Here is an 18,770-nt window from a genome sequence, read left to right as displayed (position 1 = left end):
CTTAAAGATGTGTACATTTCCAAAAATACATATCTCAAAGATTCTCAGCCAGTATCCTATAGAAACTCACCAAGCATGTTTACAGCAGGAAACTACACATACGTGCACAGGGCAGCAGATCAATGTTTTCTGGAGACCCCCTGCAGCTATCTACATGCAGGGAACTGTGTCATTTTTTTTTTTTTGTAAAAATATTTTATGTGTAGGACTGTTTTACCGGCATGTATAACTGTACCACCTGTGGGCCTAGTTCCCAGAGCCTAAGAGAGGGTTTGGATCTCCTCAGTCTGGAGTTACAGATGACGGTGAGCCACCATATGCTGAGAGTTGGACCTCTGTCTTCTTCAAGAGCAACAAATTTTAACTGCTGAGCCATCTCTCCAGCCCAGTACCTGCTTCTTTCTGCTGCATACAGTTCCCCTTTTGGGGAGCAGCATGGATTGGTTTCTGTGGTCCTCAGGGAGCAGAAGCATGCTAAGTTCATGCTCAGAACACAAAATGCCCGCTCAGTGTATTCAACAGCACAGATTGCCAACAGTCAAAAACATATCAAGCTAAAAACACAGGGGCTGCATTGAGGAGGAGAGGTGGAACCCTGGGGGTCTCTCGCCAGCCATCCTAGCTGTACTGGTGAGCCCTAGGCTAATCAGTGACCCTGCCTTAAAAACAAAACAGAACAGAACAAAACAAAATAAAAACAAGGTGGACAGAACCTGAGGAATAGCTAACAGAGGCTCTCTAGCCTCCGCATCCACACACGTTCATACGCACACACATACATGAACATGCACACACACTCAGATACAAAGAAGACAGTACAAACGAGACTGACAAATTCTAAAGTATTACGAATGCATAATCATTTGACTGGATGGCTCAGGTCGGGGCTGCAGTAAGTCTGATCATGAGGCGAAGCCCTGGTCCCTGTGTTTGTCTCCACCCTCAGGGCGACAATTCTAAGACAACCCTGGTGGTGATGTGGATGAAACTCCAACAACCAGAAGGTGGGATGCTGGGGATGGCAATAAGCCACGAGGCCACTCAGTCCCCGGAGCCTGTGTCTCCCCAACCTTGGTTGTACAAGGCCTAGAACTGGAGACAGAGAGAAGACAGAGGCTCAGCTGATCCCCGGGCAGAGGGACATTAGCCCTAGCTAACACTAGAGCAGAAAACTCACCTAGGTTCCTAATTTCTGGTCAAAATGCCAGCGACTTGTGGACTGTATTTCCTGTCGCAAGCATCCCTGGGAAAACTGTAGCTTACACTTGCTGTGTGACTCCTGCCCTACTATGCTGATCAAAGAAACTCAGGTGTTCAGTTTTAAAGCCAGCACCGGCTAAAACAGGCAAGGGTATCATTGCTTCAGCAAATGAGGAAGGATTCTTACCTAAAAGGTAAACAATATTATAATCCTTTTACACTTCAAATAAATATGTCAGTGGGTGAAAATCAACAGTCACACTGGAAACTTCCGTAAAATACATGTCCAGCAGGGCAGCTTTCACTGTCTACATGTGGAAGGAAAAAAACTGCCAGCAAAAAAATAGTTAATGCTGGCCTTAAAAGGAGGCTGGCCAGAGCCCAGTGAGTAGGCTTGGGAAGTCTATAAAGGAGGCGCTGTGCCAAGGGGCCAGGACAGCCACAGGCATCCATCCACAGGCATCGGGAGCCTGCTCCCTTCCAGACCAGACTTTCTTCTTCCCCTCGCCTGCTGGGCCCCTGCTGGGCCCCATCCCCAAGGTGCTGCCAGTCCAGGGTCAATCCCTGTGAGCAAGCTCCAGGTGCCCCTCCAGCAGACGGTCGGTCCAGTGACTCCATGGCACAGGTAAGATTCACACTTGTACCCAGGTTCCGGGTCTGCACGTGGCTGGGAACTCCTTGCTGGGGTGGGGTGGGAACGATGGAGCAGGCGTGCACCCTCAGCCTCCAGGACAGCAAAGCTGGGTGTGAGCAAGGCAGGGGCTCTGCCCAAGCGCAGGCAACAGCATGTCCACTTAGAGCTCGGGCACACTTGGGTCCCGGCTACACCCTGTAACACCACAATGCTGCCAGTCTGTCTGCCAAGGGAGTCCTGGTGGCTTAGAACTGTTTCAGGGACAGGGGCCTTGTGAGCCTGGCAAAAACCTAGCCTTGTTTCCCCAGATCTGGACACCCAACAGAAAACCAGAAGGACACTAACGCTGATCATTGGATTAAGAGAGCAGCATTTTGAACCAAGGACACAAGCCGGGATGTCATTTCTGCCATGCACGCACCAGAACAGTTGATCAGATCTAGGGAGAAAGCCATCGGAGGGCTCTGCTCCCCGTGAGCTGCTGGAATTGTGGCCGAGCCTCAACATTCACACACTCTGAGTGAGTACTTTTCAATTTTCAGGTTTTGTTTGTTTTTCTCCAGCCCTGACTGGCCTGAAACTCACTATATAGACTGGGCCGCCCTTGAACTTAGAGCCCCACTTGCCTCCGATCCTTTTGTGCTGGGATTAAAGTATGCACCAGGCCCAGGTATCAGGTTGAAACTCAGAAGAAATGAAGGGAAACTCTCCACACTGTAGTTGTACTCAGAAGACTGGGATTCTGGGGCTCAGATGGATGGGCAGATGCTACCATGAAAGATGGGCTGGCCACCCGCACCCACCGCAGTGAGCCGCCCCTTTCTTCTTCCCCTTGTTTTAATGAAGCAGTATTTTGGGGGAGAAAGGCCAATGTAAATCTCTGGCTTGCTCTTGCTTCACTTCAAAACCAAACACAATCACCACAAGAAAGCAACAGAGATGTGTTTTCAGAAGCACATTTCGGGAGCACTTTGTTGTCTCCCTCTGACTGTGAAGGAAGACGCCTCTGCCCAGGGCAACATGGACCCTGGGTAGCATTGCTGGCCTCCACTCACCAGATGCCAGCACCCATCTCCCGCACAGTGACATCCCAGGGTCTCCAGACACTGCCGGTGCCGCTGAGAACCCGGGTTACCCCAGAGAACCCCGAGGCAGAGTAGTGCAGGCTAGGCACCATCCCCAGGGACAAATGAAACTCAGCTTCCGGGCTGCAGCGCCTACAATGTTATATTTCACGGTAACTTGTGAAAAGGACAAAATGCTCACCTTCCTTCTCTTTCTTCCTTATTCCCTGAGACCGGGGTCTCAGGCTGTTGCCTGCGCTAGTCTAAAACTCCTATGCTCCAGGGATCCTTCTGCATCAACCTCTGGAGTAGCTGCGAGGATGAGGAGTCATTCCCTACTGTTTAGTGAACTGGAGCACAGCCTGGAGTATGAGAGAGACCCTGCCTTAAAACCTTAATCCCTGCACTTGGGGGACAGAGGCAGGTGGATCTCTGTGAGTCGGAGGCCAGCCTGGTCTACAGAGTGACTTCCAGGACAGCCAGGGCTACACAGTGAAAACTTGTCTCAGGAAAAAAGTGATACATCTGTGTATATGCCTGTGTGTGTGTGTGTGTGTGTGTGTGTGTGTGTGCAGACACACACACACACATACACACAAGAGGATGATACTGAAGGTAGAACCCCAGCTACATCCCAGTCCTCAAATAATAATGTTTATTCTTTACTTGTTGTCACTTTAAACTGGGGGGGGGGGGTGCAGGTGTTTACTCCTGGTACCCACACTCAGTACTGCCACTAGTTGAAGAACAAAACTTCTCTTACCACTTCACCACAAGAGAAAAGGCAGCTCCCATCCCGTGGGCTTCTTGGACTACCTTTGAGAAAGCCTGGGTTTTTCCCTTCCCATGTCACATCTCTTTCCAACAGCTGCTGAAGTTAATGAGACTTCCTGTCTCGACAAACAGTAGTTTTCCTCAAATTCCCACACCACACATTCACAGTATTTCATGAGCCAGTGATCTGACTGGTCCCACTGCGTCTCCCATGACTCACAGGCTGTCACCAACTGTGGGTGCCCTTAGGGGACATAAAGGAACACTTCCACGCCTCTCTTCTGCTCCGGCTGAGGAGCACCACCTCTCCAAGATGGCAAAAGCCAGAGCCCAGGCAGACCCTGTTATCACTCACAGGCTACGCCCGCCTCCTTCACGGTGCTCAGGATTCTAGATGCTAAGTCTTGCCCCATCTGCCTCTACAGGTGCCCGGAAGGCGAGCAGGCAGCAGGTGTGCCTGCCCAGCACCAGCCCAGACATCAGACACCCTGTCTGCCCTCCTGGTTTTCTGAGACTAACAGGCTCCCAGGACGATTCCTCCTGCCTCACAGATGCCTGGCTCACTTGCAAGGGAGCCACCTTTCTTAGTGAAGATGGAGCTGTCACGTAAAGCAAACTTCTGTGACCCTTTCAGCAAGTCCTGAAAGCTGCCGAGGAAAGCCATGGATACAACGACTCCCGCCCAAAATGTTGGAGTGGAGATCTACCTCGGTCCCGTGTGGCCTGCCCCCTCCAACAGCACCCCGCTGGCCCTCAACTTGTCCCTGGCACTGCGGGAAGACGCCCCGGGGAACCTCACTGGGGACCTCTCTGAGCACCAGCAGTACGTCATTGCCCTCTTTCTCTCCTGCCTCTACACCATCTTCCTCTTTCCCATTGGCTTCGTGGGCAACATCCTCATCCTGGTGGTGAACATCAGCTTCCGGGAGAAGATGACCATCCCAGACCTGTACTTCATCAACCTGGCGGCGGCCGACCTCATCCTGGTGGCCGACTCCCTGATTGAGGTGTTCAACCTGGACGAGCAGTACTACGACATCGCCGTGCTGTGCACCTTCATGTCGCTCTTCCTGCAGATCAACATGTACAGCAGCGTCTTCTTCCTCACCTGGATGAGCTTCGACAGGTACCTGGCGCTGGCCAAGGCCATGCGCTGTGGCCTCTTCCGCACCAAGCACCACGCGCGGCTCAGCTGTGGCCTCATCTGGATGGCCTCGGTGTCTGCCACGCTGGTGCCCTTCACAGCCGTGCACCTGCGGCACACGGAGGAGGCCTGCTTCTGCTTTGCCGATGTCAGGGAGGTGCAGTGGCTGGAGGTCACGCTGGGCTTCGTTGTGCCCTTCGCCATCATTGGCCTCTGCTACTCCCTCATCGTGCGGGCCCTCGTCCGGGCCCACAGGCACCGCGGCCTGCGCCCACGCAGGCAGAAAGCCCTGCGGATGATCTTCGCAGTGGTCCTTGTCTTCTTCATCTGCTGGCTGCCGGAGAACGTCTTCATCAGCGTCCACCTCCTACAGTGGGCGCAGCCGGGGGACACTCCTTGCAAGCAGTCTTTCCGCCATGCCTACCCCTTGACAGGCCACATAGTCAACCTTGCAGCCTTCTCCAACAGCTGCCTGAACCCCCTCATCTACAGCTTCCTGGGAGAGACCTTCAGGGACAAGCTGAGGCTGTACGTGGAACAGAAGACCAGCCTGCCAGCTCTGAACCGCTTCTGCCATGCCACGCTCAAGGCGGTCATTCCAGACAGCACGGAGCAGTCGGATGTCAAGTTCAGCAGCGCGGTGTGACAGGGACCTCCCAGAGGGAAGAGGACGGGGAGCAGGCTGGTGCTCGGGTCCTGCACACACCTAGCACAGGTGCTGGGTCATCTCTAGGGCTGCCGGAATCCTTTCTGACTGTCCAGCTCATGGATGCTGCCATCCAGATTCAAGGTCCCAAGGCAGCAGGCCACATGACAGTGACCTCTGATCTCAAAGGGCACCACGTAGGGCCTGCTGCTTGGTTTTCTTTCCACACCCTATGTTCCCAGAAGACAAGTCTGTTGTTGATAAGTGACAGCCAAAAGGACAGGCCACACTATGGGAGTTCCATGTTACATTTCTGCTACATGGCGGCTACACAGAGGAGTCTAGAGACAGAACGTATGTAACAGACCCACACTGGCTACCTTCCCTTTGCTTGTGATGTGTAACTGACCATGTATACACTGTCCAGTGAGGCCAAAGCTAAGGACACCAGAGCCTTCTTCCCGTCTTCCAGAAAGCTCTGAGGTCACCCCAGATGCCACTCTTAACTCCTGAGTGAACGGCGTGTCTGCGCAGAGAAAGGCCCTTCAACAAAACGCCTTCCTGCTCTGGGACGCCCCTCTCACAAAGCTTGTTTACAAGGGTGTTTGCCCTTCCGTGAAGGTGGAAGGAGACTCTGGGTGTTTCTGTGCAGGCCGGCAGGATGCCACCTCAGATGTGTGGCGGAAGGACTTGCCTCCACAGAAAATAATACCAGAAACAGTGAAGCTATAAATGGACCTCATTAAAATGTACAGAAAAAAAAAATGAGAACTAAGGATCGGGGTGTTCATTCAGTGTCTGTGAATAAAGGGCATTCACGTGGTGATTCTTCTTTGCTCTGTGATTTCTGGGGTGGTAGGAGTGTGGGGTGGTGGGGGAGGGTTAGAGAAAAGCCATGCTAGTACAGTCAGCTGCCTCCTTACAAAAGAGCACTATGCCCTGCCCTCACGGACCTGAGTGCCATTCTGAGTACCCTCCTATGTACCAACAGCCAATCTGTCTAGCTGGCTATGCCTGGCACTTCTGGTATGGAGAGGGCCACATCCTGTGTTTCACCTGGGCACTAAACATGTCTGCCTTCCTTATTATTTATGTTGACAGGCACGCTTAGCCTTATTTAGGGGTCTGCACAGGACAGCTAGCTATGCCTAGAAGGCTCTGGACTGGGCGACATGCCCGAGGCTAGGAGTCAAAAGGCCTGGGGCCAGGAGGGAGGCCTCTGATCTTGTATCAAAGGGCAAACTGCTTCATGCTCAGCCTCTACCCCCTGAACACCTTCCTGGGCAGCTGCCCATGTCAAAAGGCCCATGGCTCTGGCTGAGGACCCTAGGATAACATACAAGGTAACATGCAGGTGACAAAAATGACCCACATTGTCTCTAAAGAATATGCTATTTTCCATTCAAACCTATGACCCTGCCTTTTTATTCTGAGGATAAATTATATTTATAGATAAGAGTAAGTTAAAACAATAAGTCATGTGATATTTAAGTTATTAAGTTAAATATTAAAGATATTTAAGTATATTTCCAGATACTCAAGAACAATATCTGGAAAGAGAACAGATGGTTTAGTGAACTGGCAGAGCCAAGGAGTCAGCCAAACTACACAGGGCACAGGTTCCCTCTGCCTCGGTGTTGCCAGGCACAGCTTGTGCGGGGTGGCATGGCCGTCAGCCTGGAGTACATTCCCGGCTTCAGGGATCCTGAGGATAAGTCTTCAAGAACAAGAGCAATTGTCCCCAGCTGAGTCCCAAGCGGGGCTGGCTTTCTATCTGGGCAGGACACGGGACATCTCCTCAAGGATGGTATTCATAAACCAACAGGTGAAGAACTGCCCTGGGAGGTGGGCAGGGAAAAAGCCTGGTGGGTGGCTCTGCCTTGCAGGGCCCCACAACTCAGGCAGAAGCCCTGGGTTCCACCCCAGCCAATCCAACAAAGGTCTGCATAGCTCACGCAGTCCTTGCATGATCAAGAGGGGTAAACGCTAAGACACTTTTGTCAGCAGCCTCTAAGCCCCGGGTGATGCGGGTTCTCCGAAAGACAGGGACAAAGCAGGGCTTACAGTGGAGGCTGGGAGGTGTGGCTGCAAACCCTGACAGGGTGACATCATTGTGAACGTTTGATTCAAATTGCCCTTTTGACCGCAGTAACTGACAAGAAAAGACACAAGTCACAGAAAAAGGCAGGGCTGGGCCTCAATTCTTCCAATGTGCCGACGACGACATGAGAGGCATCTGCTGGCTGTCCTTGGGCCAATATGATGTACAGATGCCCAAAATATGCCAAGACTTTCAGCTTTGGCTAGGGAGGCAGCCAAGACATCAGAAAGAGGACCACAGGCCCCTGAGGACACTGCCCCACATCCATATTATATAGAGAAAAAACTAGATGCCTGGAGTCTGTGAACGCTCAAAGCCATGGACAAAAAAAGATGAGGCCAGGAACAGAACCTCAGCCTCCAACCCACCTGGCAGCTCTGTAGCCTGGATAAGGAAGAGCGTGGGGAGCCAGGAGACAGAGGGCAGCCCGGGTTATCCTTCCCTCTTTATGGCTACAACCCCGGGGGCTGACAGTTACAACTGCAGCTTCCCAAGTCCCAGAACACTTCTCAAGAGACAGTACTCTCCCTGTGGCAAGTCACCCTTGGGTCCTCTGGAGCAGCAAAGTGGTCCACTGGGACTCCTGCTGTCCTAACATCACACAGGACAGCCCCACTCTGCTGCATACAACTGCAGCCCCTCGATGCAATGTCACCTTCTATGTAAGGCTCCTGACAGGAGGCTTCTACACGCTAAGCCGCGGAGGCTGGAGCCAGACAGGGCTGGAACACAGCTCCTGCTCCTCTATGCCTCAAAGCACATTTGCCATCTGCAAACGTGAGGAGAACCGCTCTGGGGATGGGTGGGGTGGATGACAGATGCATATCCCCAAGTCCTGGGGCAAGGTGGCCAGAGGGTAAGGCAAGAACGAAGGCTGGACTTAGGGACAGGGCAAACCAGGGCTGGCTCCGCACGGGCCCTGTGCCGCCCATCTGACCCCCCTCGAGAGTGTGTCCAGGAGCCGAGCTGAGGCTAACACGATTATTCTTGGCAGGAACACCACAAGATAAAATCAAGGCGTTTTAATTGCAGTGCTGTTTCCTGGTAACCTGGTTCGCTCCCGTGTACAAATGTAGTTCAGACCCTAAGAAGGGGAGAGGCGGCTACCGTGGGCATGGAAAACCTGCTTAGAACTGGAAACCATTCCATCACCTACTCAGAGCTTAATAATGAGCCCTCCCTGGCACTCCAGCCCAGCAGCCCATCCGCCCTTCCGGCCCTGGTGCTCAAGACCTAAGGTACAATTAATTATCTTCTCCTTGTTTTGGCGGGACAGAGGAAGCCAGCCACATGGCTGCCCAGGAGAGGCAGACATCTTAAAACACATAAAGGATAATCAGCAAGCTTGACAGCAGACTCATCTTTTGGGGTTCTTCCTCCCCCAAAAGGCTCATGTATAGAGGTTCTTCTGCTGCGGTCCTGAACACGCACCACAAGCACACTAGGAAGCAGCCTCCCCTCCACTCAGTCCCGACGGTCTATGATTCATTAGTGTGTGTGTGTGTGTGTGTGTGTGTGTGCGTGTGCGCGCACGTGCAGGTGCTGGGGAGCAGGGCTTGGGAGTTGTACTTGTCTATGTGTGCATGTGTGGAGGTCAAAGGTTAATGTAGGATGCCTTCCCCTGTTGCACCTAATGATAAAAATCCTTTTTGCGGCAGGCTCTCTCACTAAACAGTTATCCCAGGGATCTGCCTGTACACATGTGCGCGCACGCGCGGCACACACACACACACACACACACACACACACACACACACACACACACGGTAAGTACTGAAACCTCACTAACATACATGCTTCCAGCCCTATTGGAAGGGTGGGGAACGGACTCCAGGCAAACCCCAGGAGACTGTCTTCTGCAGCACTGGGGACAGATGCTGGACCTGCTTGGCTGTGTGGTATCCAACAAGGCACGAGGAGGGGGGTTCCACCTGCTCAAGAGTCTAGGACCAAAGGAGGGCAGGTAGCCCCAGCAGCCTGGCCCCTCGGAGGCCTGGCAGGTTCAGGGTGGGAGTGGCTGGCACACGTGGTTCTCAGTGAGAACAGCTCTGAGAGGACAGGGTCACATCCAGGACAGAGGAGATGGCCTAAGGGCCTCCCATGGGCCAAACTGGGATGACTTGAGCACCAGGATAATTAAGAGGCATCAACGGTTACAAACAGTTATAGACTATTAAAGAGCAACCATGACTCCATTCCAGTAATAACTGGATAAATATAACTTACATAATAAATACAATGTAATTAGAAGCTGAGAAGGAGCCGGAGCACGGTCACTAGGAGGAGGAGGAGGCAGGGTTCTAGCCTACAGAAGATTAGTCCCTCAGTAGCCTTCCCCTAAGGCTCACTCGCGTGGCCACAGCCCCAGTTAGGAACCTTGGACCCTCGGTAAGGCACCTGCAAAGCCCAGCTTACTAAAGCAGGGAGCTTCCACAGGGCAATGGCACAACCCCTCCCACGTGGTTACACTGGCATCACCGGGGGAGGGAGTCTAGACACCCAGAGAGATGGATATACAGACCTGATCTAATCAGGAGCAAACCTCAGGGGAAAAAACCCGCAAATCTCTATGATACAAGAGACCAGGACTGAGTGATGGATCGAGTTCAAGTGACAGGGGTGCGGAATGCAATGTAAGATCCCCGGCCAAAATGGGGGTTGGGTGAGCACGGAGATCCTGGTGGGATGGACTACAACCAGGGACAGATGTGCCAGGAATTGCAGCACATAAAGGGTGGGGGCATGAAGGTCAGGCGTTCAAGTGCAGCCTGGGCCACGAGAGACCCTGTCTCAAAAAAAAAAAAAAATCCGCAAAGGCTATTTATTACTGGGGGAGATTTAAGGTTGTGTACCAACGCCCAATTCCCTGAGTCTGCCTAACGGACAGTGTAACAGGATTACTTCTCACTCCCTCTGCACCCACGGAGACAGTCAGAGATAAAAAGCATTCTGGGGCCGGGGAGACAGCTCAGCCTAAGCACAAGCCCTGCAGTCACATGAGAGGAGAGCAGTAGTCACGCACCGCAGCGTACCCAGGGCTTGTAGGGGAGGGGGCACTAGGGTGGGAACCGGACAGGACAGGAACAGGTGACACCTTGTCAGTGACACGCTCTGGGCTGGACTCCCCTTCACAGCGGCATCCTTCCCCAAAGAGCCAGCCCACCCTCTGCCTGGCTCTGCCGCCCCTTCCCCACAGAGGGGAGGCACCGATCAACACCGGTCCTCTCCTTCTTGCCATTAGCAGCTGCAAAGTGTGTTCTGAACAAGGGCAGGCTTAAGCCATCTGGAATCCTCCAGCATTTACTGGGAAGCTCCTAATTAAAGTTTCCTCTTCTCACTTACTGCCTGGTAATTCCAGCTTTATTTTCTCTTTCACAGTGGGGAACTAATTATCCGGGGTGCCTTTCCATAGGCTTTTCAATTAAAAACAGGGGGAAAGAGCTTCAGTAAAATTAAAGTGGAAGGCTGGTTGGTGGGCAGCCACCCTCAGCCTTCGCCCACGCAGAGGAAGGAAGGCCAGTTTTCCGTACTCTCCTCGGAGCACAGAGGCTCAGCCAGCCCGGCCCTGCAGCCCAGGGCCTGAGGCACCACTCAGCCACCACTGTCTAACAACTGCAGCAGCAGCAGCAGCAAGGTACAGAAAGGAAACACCAGTCACATGACTTACTCAGCAAGGCTGCCTCTTACTTGGGGACAATGACTCTGAAGGCCATAGGGGGTTGGCGTGTGTGTGGAAGATGTATCAATCAACCAATAAAAAAGCAGTGAGCCGCACCCCTGGGAATGGCCAAAAGCAAGAGGACATGGAACATGCCACCCATTGTCGGGGTGCTGCCACACGTGGAAGCCTCGCCTCTCTGCTCAGACAGGAACAGGGCAGACACTAGCGCTCTCCAGCTTCATCCTTCTGCACCAAGCAGCCAGAAGTGGAGATGCATGAGAGGCTGAGGCAGGAGGACTGCAAGTTTGAGGTCAACCTGGGCTACACTGTAAGACCTATCTCAAAAACAACCACTCTCCCCGCCCCCCAAAAAAACCCAAAAACCCCAAGACCTGGGTGGGAACTAGGGAGAAGCTAGGTACATAAAGTGTTTGCTTTGCAAGTACAAGATCCTGAGTTCAAACCCAGATTCTACTTAAAAGGCCAGGCAAGGTGGTCTGCATTTGTAACCCCAGCACTGGAGAAGCAGAGACAAAAATGATGCGGACAGGAGGCAGGGGGGTCATCAGGAAACTCCATCCTACCCCATGTCTCCCTCACTCTGGGAAGACATTTCTAAGGCATCTTGCTCGAGATCTTCAGGCCTGGAGTGGGTTGGCATGTCCTCTGGGAATGAGTCCTAGGCAGGAGTTCAGGGCTGCTGAGAAGTGTGTGTGGTGTGTGTGTGTGTGTGTGTGTGTGTGTGTGTGTGTGTGTGTTGGGGGAGGCAGCAAAAGGCTCTTCAGAGCTAGAGAGCCATCTCTCCACCCTAGCTGAGCTGCTAACCAGCCAAGGCAAGTTGCGTGGCATAGCAGAAGCCTGGAATTGCATCACAGGACACTTCTTCCAGCTTCTAGGGCTATCCAAGATGTATGCACACACACACACACACACACACACACACACACACACACGGTGGGGGGATTCAAGGGAGGAGGGATGCTCATGCGCACACTGCAGCTCAGTTTTCTCACGCATCCATCAGGAAGACGTCATCTGCTGGGCTAATCTGCCTGCTGCCATTGTGCAGTGGGTGGGGCCCATTTGAAAGTAACAGGAACATGGAACAAAAAAAGGCACCCAAACCTGCCCGCGTCCTACCCTAGGGTGGGATCACCCTGACACTTATCACAAGAAATCAGCTGTGGGTCCTGGAGCGGTCCCAGCTGTATGCCCGGGGAGCTGGCTCCACTGAGAACTAACTAATGTGTCTTGAGGGAGAAGGGACAATGAAGTGGAAGCTAAGCCCAGGTCCTCCTCCCCTGCAGCCTCGGCCTCCTTTCTGACTTCCCACATGGGATCTGTCTTCCCCGTGTAGCCTCGGCATCTTGGTAACATGGTGGTGGTGACATATGCTAGGGCGACAATCCCAGCCCGGGGCCTGCATGCAGCCACTTCAGGGGGCACCCACTCCGAGCATGCCAGGCCAGGCTCCGGGGCTCTAGCAGCTCCTCCCAGCAACAGGAACGGGAGTTATGACTGTGGTCCCCGGGGCACAGCAGGCTACCCTAGGGAAGGGACGGCAAAGGAGAGCAATGGGTGCTGTACGCAAAGGGTGTTCAGGCTTTAGACACTGGGGTTCCTCACTAACTCGGAAAGAGTACCCTTCAGAAATGGAGAAGGGAACAGAGAGAGGCTGCCTCCCTCTCATGCCCAAGCAGTGGCTAAAACTGGATGAATCCACAATCACCAGTTTGAGACATTGTGTCATGGAAATACTTCTCTAGGAGGAAGTACCTGGGTTCAAACATGGTAGCCTCTAACAAGGCAGGGCACACACACACACACACACACACACACCCACAAACTCCCCACACACACACACAAAGGCACAGAACCCAGGTGGGCCTGGAACGCCAGGTTGATTCCCTAAAGCAAGCTGGAAGCAGTGGAGGTGGGGTGAGGTCTCCACACGGAATCCTGGGGCTGCCGACCCAAGCACAGGCGTCAGTAGAGCCCAGATTCCTCCAGCCCTCTAAAAATATGTATGTATGCACGTGCACACATATGCAGTACACATCCACAGGCAGACACACATGGGTACACAGAGACAGCTATCTGGCATGCACACACACAGGCACAAACCTATACACATGCACTCAGGCACACACAGAAACATACAGACAGATATGCAGGAGTGTTATATCCATGATGGAGTGTTATACACAAGACGGTTAAAGAGCCTGGCCAACCTCAGTGTTGTCAAGGCAACGGCACATTCTGCACTCTGCTGCTGTAGCAACGTGAACTCACACAACCCCAGTTTTCGGAACAGCATAGGGGGTGTGAGATCCTCCCACAACAGCTCCTGCCAGCCCCATCCTGACAGTCACACCCTTCGAGATTCCGCCTCTCCAACCCACCCCACCCCACACCACCCCACCCCAACCCTGTGTGGGCTGGTCACCTGGAGTTCCAACAGAATGTAACCAAAGGGGCGGAACAGGGGCTGGTTTCTGATTATTCCCCTGACCCTTGCTGCTGTCATTTTGCATTTCCTTTTAGGAAAGCTAAAGGTGCCAAGGAGGAGGCAATCCGGCCAAGACCAGCAGGACCTATGACCTAATGCCCCCTGATGGCCACTAAGTAAGTGGGAGCCAACATCCCAGAAATCCGCAGTGACTTAATCCACTGTGGTGCTAGCTTATCTAGCAGACATAAAGGGTCACAGGAGGAAACACCCCTGAGAGAAAACTGTGTGCCCATGCGGCAGGACACACAGTAAGAGCGGCCCGCAGCTGACCATCACCAGAATCCACTGCTTAAAGGAACAGAATGGCAGCTGAGAATGGACGGCCAAGGGCTGCACACAACAGCAACACTAAGACTTGGAAAGTCCAGCTAAGGTTTTTTTTTGTTTTTTTGTTTTTTTGTTTTTTTGTTTTTTAAAAAAAAAAGCTTAATAGACTCCCACCCATGTGAAATTCACATACAAGCGAGGCCTCGCCGTGCTGCCGGAGACAACGCCTGGGACGGCCCTGGTCTAATGACGGCTCTGTCCTTGGCTGGGCTGGGATCCCAAACTGGGTATTTTCCCTATGTATTTGGAAGTGAGGGGCAGGGGTTTCGGTCCACCTGTGTCATTTCTGCTCCAGCACTAACTGGTGTTGTATTCACACGGACACTGAAGCCCGCTGCACATCACTGTCTCTGCCCCCATGCCAGCGTCTCACTTCTTCAGTAAAACTAAAGGGATTTCAGAGCACAGCCTGCCTTCCATACATCCACCTTGGATGTCTAAGCGATGGCTAGAGAGACACATGATTCCAGTGAGATCAGACAGGCCGGGAAACGTCACAGGAGCGACCGCAGCGCCTTGAGGAGAGAGCAATCAAAGAATCTCGTAAAGAGGAGGAGGGAGAGAGGCCATGCTCGGCCGGGGTACGTAACTAGCTCCCAAGGCAGCCTCAGGGTCTCTCGAGCTGCAGAGCCTTCAAGAGTGTGGGGCCACAGACGGTTCTTCAGCGCTCCCGGTGTCGTTCTGCTGCTGCCTCTAAGCGGGCACTCTCATCACAAGGGCACAGGCTGAAGCCTCCTGCCAGGCTCCCAGCAGCTTAGTGCCCCAATACCAACAAACATCTGGGCTTCCTGCTCCCCCTCTGCTCAGGCAGGGGAGATGGCCCAGACAACAGAGCCACTGCCAGGGACTCATGAAGCCTGAGCTGAGACACGCAGCACCCAGGCACTAGCCAGTGTGTTGGCATGCGTGCACCTGAGAGCCTAGGACTGGAAAGGCAGAGAGAGAAAAGAGAGGATGTCTTTGCCTCGATGGCCAGTCAGTTTTGCTGTAATCAGTGAACTGCAGGTTCAGGAAGAACGCCTTAGCTTACAAATAAATGATAATTATGATGAAGGAGTCTGGTGAAACGGCTCGGTTAAAGTGCTTACCATGCAAGCATTAGTCCCTGAGTTTGGATGCCCCGATGCCCATACGAAAAGCTAGGCGTGGTGGCACGTTCACGTAATCCCAGCACTGAGGAGGCGGAGACAGGAGGATTCCTGGGGCTTGCTGGCCAGCCAGTCTAGCCAATCCATGAGCTGCAATTCAAGGGAGAGAACCTGACTCAGATTAACTAACTAACTAACTAACTAACTAACTAACTAACTAACTAACTAACTAACTAACTAAGGAGAGGGGCTGGCAAGATGACTCAGCAGATGGATAACTCACTGCTGTTGCTGAAGTCCTAAGTTTGATTCCCAGCATCCACAGTGTGGCTCACAATCACTCTCCAAGCGATCAGACACCCTCTTCTGGACTCCACAGGCAGTGCACTCATGTGCACACAAACACACACACACACACAACTAAAAAATAAAAATAAAATCTTTAGAGTACTGTAGAGATTGAGGAAGACACCTGAGGCTCCCTCTGGCCTCTATGCAGAACCCTTCAGCATGAAATGCTTCAACCTGCAGGAAATTGCTGCCCAATTCCAGCTGACCATGGACTAAAAACTCTAAAACCTCAAGACAAAACAAAACCTTTCCCCCGCGTTTAAATTCTTTCTCTTGGGTACTGTGTCACAGTGAGGACAAGCCAAGGAACGCAATGTGCAAACCAAAAAAGAAAATCAACAGTTTTCTGCCCTGGGTTAGTATGAGAAGACCTGCCTCTGGCACTCTGAACTCCACCAGAGTAAGAACACTACCAGGTAAAGAAGAGCAGCCACCCAGGGGGGGAAGGCAGCCACCCAGGGGGGCAGGGCAGTCACCCAGGGGGGCAGGGCACCCATGCCCTGTAAACACTCACCATGCACAGCAGCTGGGCGCCTGTCTCCAGCCAGGGCTGTGCTGCAGGTAAATGGAGACGCCCCCATTTTTTTGTCTTAAAGTTCTATTTCCTTGTCTGTTTTTGAGGTAGAGTTAGTCTTAGGTTTTTGATACAGGGCTCTATTGTAGTCACTCCTTTCTCTTTTTTTCGTCTGAAGCCCATGCTAACTTCAAACTCTCTAAGTACCTGAGGATGACCATGAACTCCTGATCCTCCTGCCTCTACCTCCTCAGTGCTGGGATGTCAGGCATCCATAGCCACGCCTAGTTTATGCAGTGCTGGGGAAGGTACTCAGGGCTTCAAGCATGCTAAGTGAGGGCATTCGCTACCGGCCTGGTTCTATCAAATACAGCAATTTTTTAAAAAATAAAGTTCCACATCTGAACAAAGTGACAATTCTGTGGCCATAGCTGTTAGTTCTGTGGCCCTGGCTGTTTGTCTTGAGGAAGGACAGAAAATATCACATATTAGATTCCTGACAAAACACGCACGGAAAAGAAAACTCAATTTACATGCATGAAACAGCGCCAGCCTTTGTTCCTCATTACAAATCCACGTTCCCTTTCAGACATGCAGGCGACGTGCACGGGAGGGAACCCAGACTGAAGTAGCCGCATAAGGACCCAAGGGGCAGCTGGGACGCAGAGCTGCCTCGTGAGGCCAATACAAGACGTCAGCGGGCAGAAACCTGGCACGGCAGGGCGCAGCAGGGCACGGCAGGGCACAGCTGGCCTTGGGCCAGGAGGGGCACACACACTCCATGTGGCACCCACAGATCTAGCCTAGCTGACTTGGGCCCTCCTCTCCCAGAGGTAGATGAGACATCTTTGCACAGGAAAGGATGTAGAGGGCAGGGCAGGTGGCTCAGCTGGGCCGAGGGCTTGCTGGGCAAGCACGAGGACCTGGGGTCAATCCCTAGCAGCCATATTAAAAAAGAGACAGACTGGACATGAGAGTGCGCACTTGTAATCGTAGCACTGGGAAGGCAGAAACAGGGGGATGCACTGAGAGACCCTGTCTTGGAAAAGCAAGCTAGAGAGCTGGAGAGTTAGCTCAGAGGTTAAGAGCACGTACTGACCCCGGGTTCAGTTCCCAGCAACCACATGGTGCTCGCAATCCTCTGTAATGGGATCGGACGCCCTCTTCTGCTATGTCTGAAGATCGTGATAGTGTACTCACCCAATCATAAAATTAAATTAAATTAAATCAAATTTTAAAAAATAATCTAAAAAGAGGTAGACAGCACCGGAGGAGTGACAGCTAATGCCAACCTTAGGCCTCAGCACACAGGCATGCATGTGCAGACATGTTCTGGAACAGTGCAGTCGGCAGTTCACCCTCACATGATGATCATTTTTGTGTACTCATTACTTGGGATGGCAAAACCCAAACCTAACTTCCAATACAGGAAGGACAGGAAGGGCCACCTCAGACAAGATGGAACTTTGCCTCCTGGTGGATTTCTGTCAGGTGTAATAAAAGGAAAGCTACAGCTAGTAAAACACACACACACACACACACACACACACACACACATGCACAGGCACAGGCTGGCATATTCACAAACATATATACCCCCCCTCATGCACAGGTGTGCACATACACACAACACATGAACACACGCACAGACATACACAGACACAGGCACAAACATAGGCCCTACCCCCCCCCCCCACACACACACAGCTATAATCCAGCACGTGGACCACAGCTCTCAGCAGCATCAGTGCCATGGCGACAGCACAGCATGCCACCCCCCAACAAAATACATTTTGGAGCCTCCCTGATGGACTGGCAGGTAAGGCGCTTGCCATACAAGCCCCACACCCTGAGTCTGATCTCTAGGACCCATGTGAAGTCAAAGAAGACAACTGACTCAATAAAGTTGCCCTCAGGTCACATGTGCTGTGGCATGCTGTGGCATGTACACATGCAGGGGAGGGTATACACATATATGTATACATGCGAACAATAGTAAATACATTAAAAATATATATATAAAGAGCCTGGTCTTGGAGCATCCGAGCAGAGATGCTGTCTTCACAGACCACCCTTCAGTCACACTATGGATGGGTGCAGGCTGAACTTCTGGAGACGTGAGCCAGTCAGACTCTTTCACATAGGACCTAATTTAATTTAATAGTAGCAAATGCATACCTACTGTTCAGCCCAGGAGGTGGGGCAGAGCAGAGGAACCCACCTCTCCTGGCTCAGGAGTGGCACGGTTCAGCACTGTGACCTCAATCATTCTCCACATTACTGTTTTTAGACAGAATCTTCCTGGACCTGGTGCTTACCAATCAAGCATAACTTAGCCAGCCAGTGAGTCCTGGGATTCTCCTGTCTAAGACTCCCTAGCCCTAGCGCTCCGGGCAGATGCCACAACTGGCTTTTTATGTGGGTGCTAGGGACCAAACCTAGGTACTTATGTTTATATAGTCAGTACTGCCCAGAACGAGCCATCTCCCGACCTTACTTTTTCTTTAAAATTAGGGTAGATACTCGACCACTGTTGTTACTTCCCTAGTATTCTGATTGGCTTGAGGGAAGGAATGTCAGTCATAGAGCCAGCTGGAATGTCCGCACTACAGCCATTTTCTACTGAAGAGCCACCACCACCACCACTACCACCACCACCACAGTTGCAAGCAGCCTGGGCCAGCTTTCAGTGAGCTCTCAATGACCTGGCAGCCTCCCCTACCCAGGCAGAAGGGGTGTGCCTGCCAGGTAGCT

General features: G+C 52.4%; 2 protein-coding genes across 2 annotated transcripts in view; one reads left to right on the top strand and one right to left on the bottom strand.

Annotated features, from left to right (window-relative positions):
• The window catches only part of C22H7orf50 (chromosome 22 C7orf50 homolog), a 100,103-nt gene that overhangs the window by 62,760 nt on the left and 18,573 nt on the right, over positions 1 to 18,770 (bottom strand). The window lies entirely within an intron of this gene.
• Positions 1,642 to 6,257, top strand: Gper1 (G protein-coupled estrogen receptor 1). Its single transcript, XM_052169084.1, has 3 exons — positions 1,642 to 1,825; positions 2,143 to 2,354; positions 4,098 to 6,257. The coding sequence occupies exon 3, from the start codon at positions 4,335 to 4,337 to the stop codon at positions 5,460 to 5,462; it is 1,128 nt and encodes a 375-aa protein (XP_052025044.1). The 5' UTR covers positions 1,642 to 1,825; positions 2,143 to 2,354; positions 4,098 to 4,334; the 3' UTR covers positions 5,463 to 6,257.

This window comes from Apodemus sylvaticus, chromosome 22 (assembly GCF_947179515.1).
Source record: "Apodemus sylvaticus chromosome 22, mApoSyl1.1, whole genome shotgun sequence".
In the NCBI taxonomy this organism is placed as follows: Eukaryota; Metazoa; Chordata; class Mammalia; order Rodentia; family Muridae; genus Apodemus; species Apodemus sylvaticus.
This window is presented reverse-complemented; position numbering and strand designations above follow the sequence as displayed.

Bases quoted from the DNA above. Each gene is read 5' to 3' on its own strand.
- Gper1 (XM_052169084.1), top strand. From the start codon at position 4,335: ATGGATACAACGACTCCCGCCCAAAATGTTGGAGTGGAGATCTACCTC.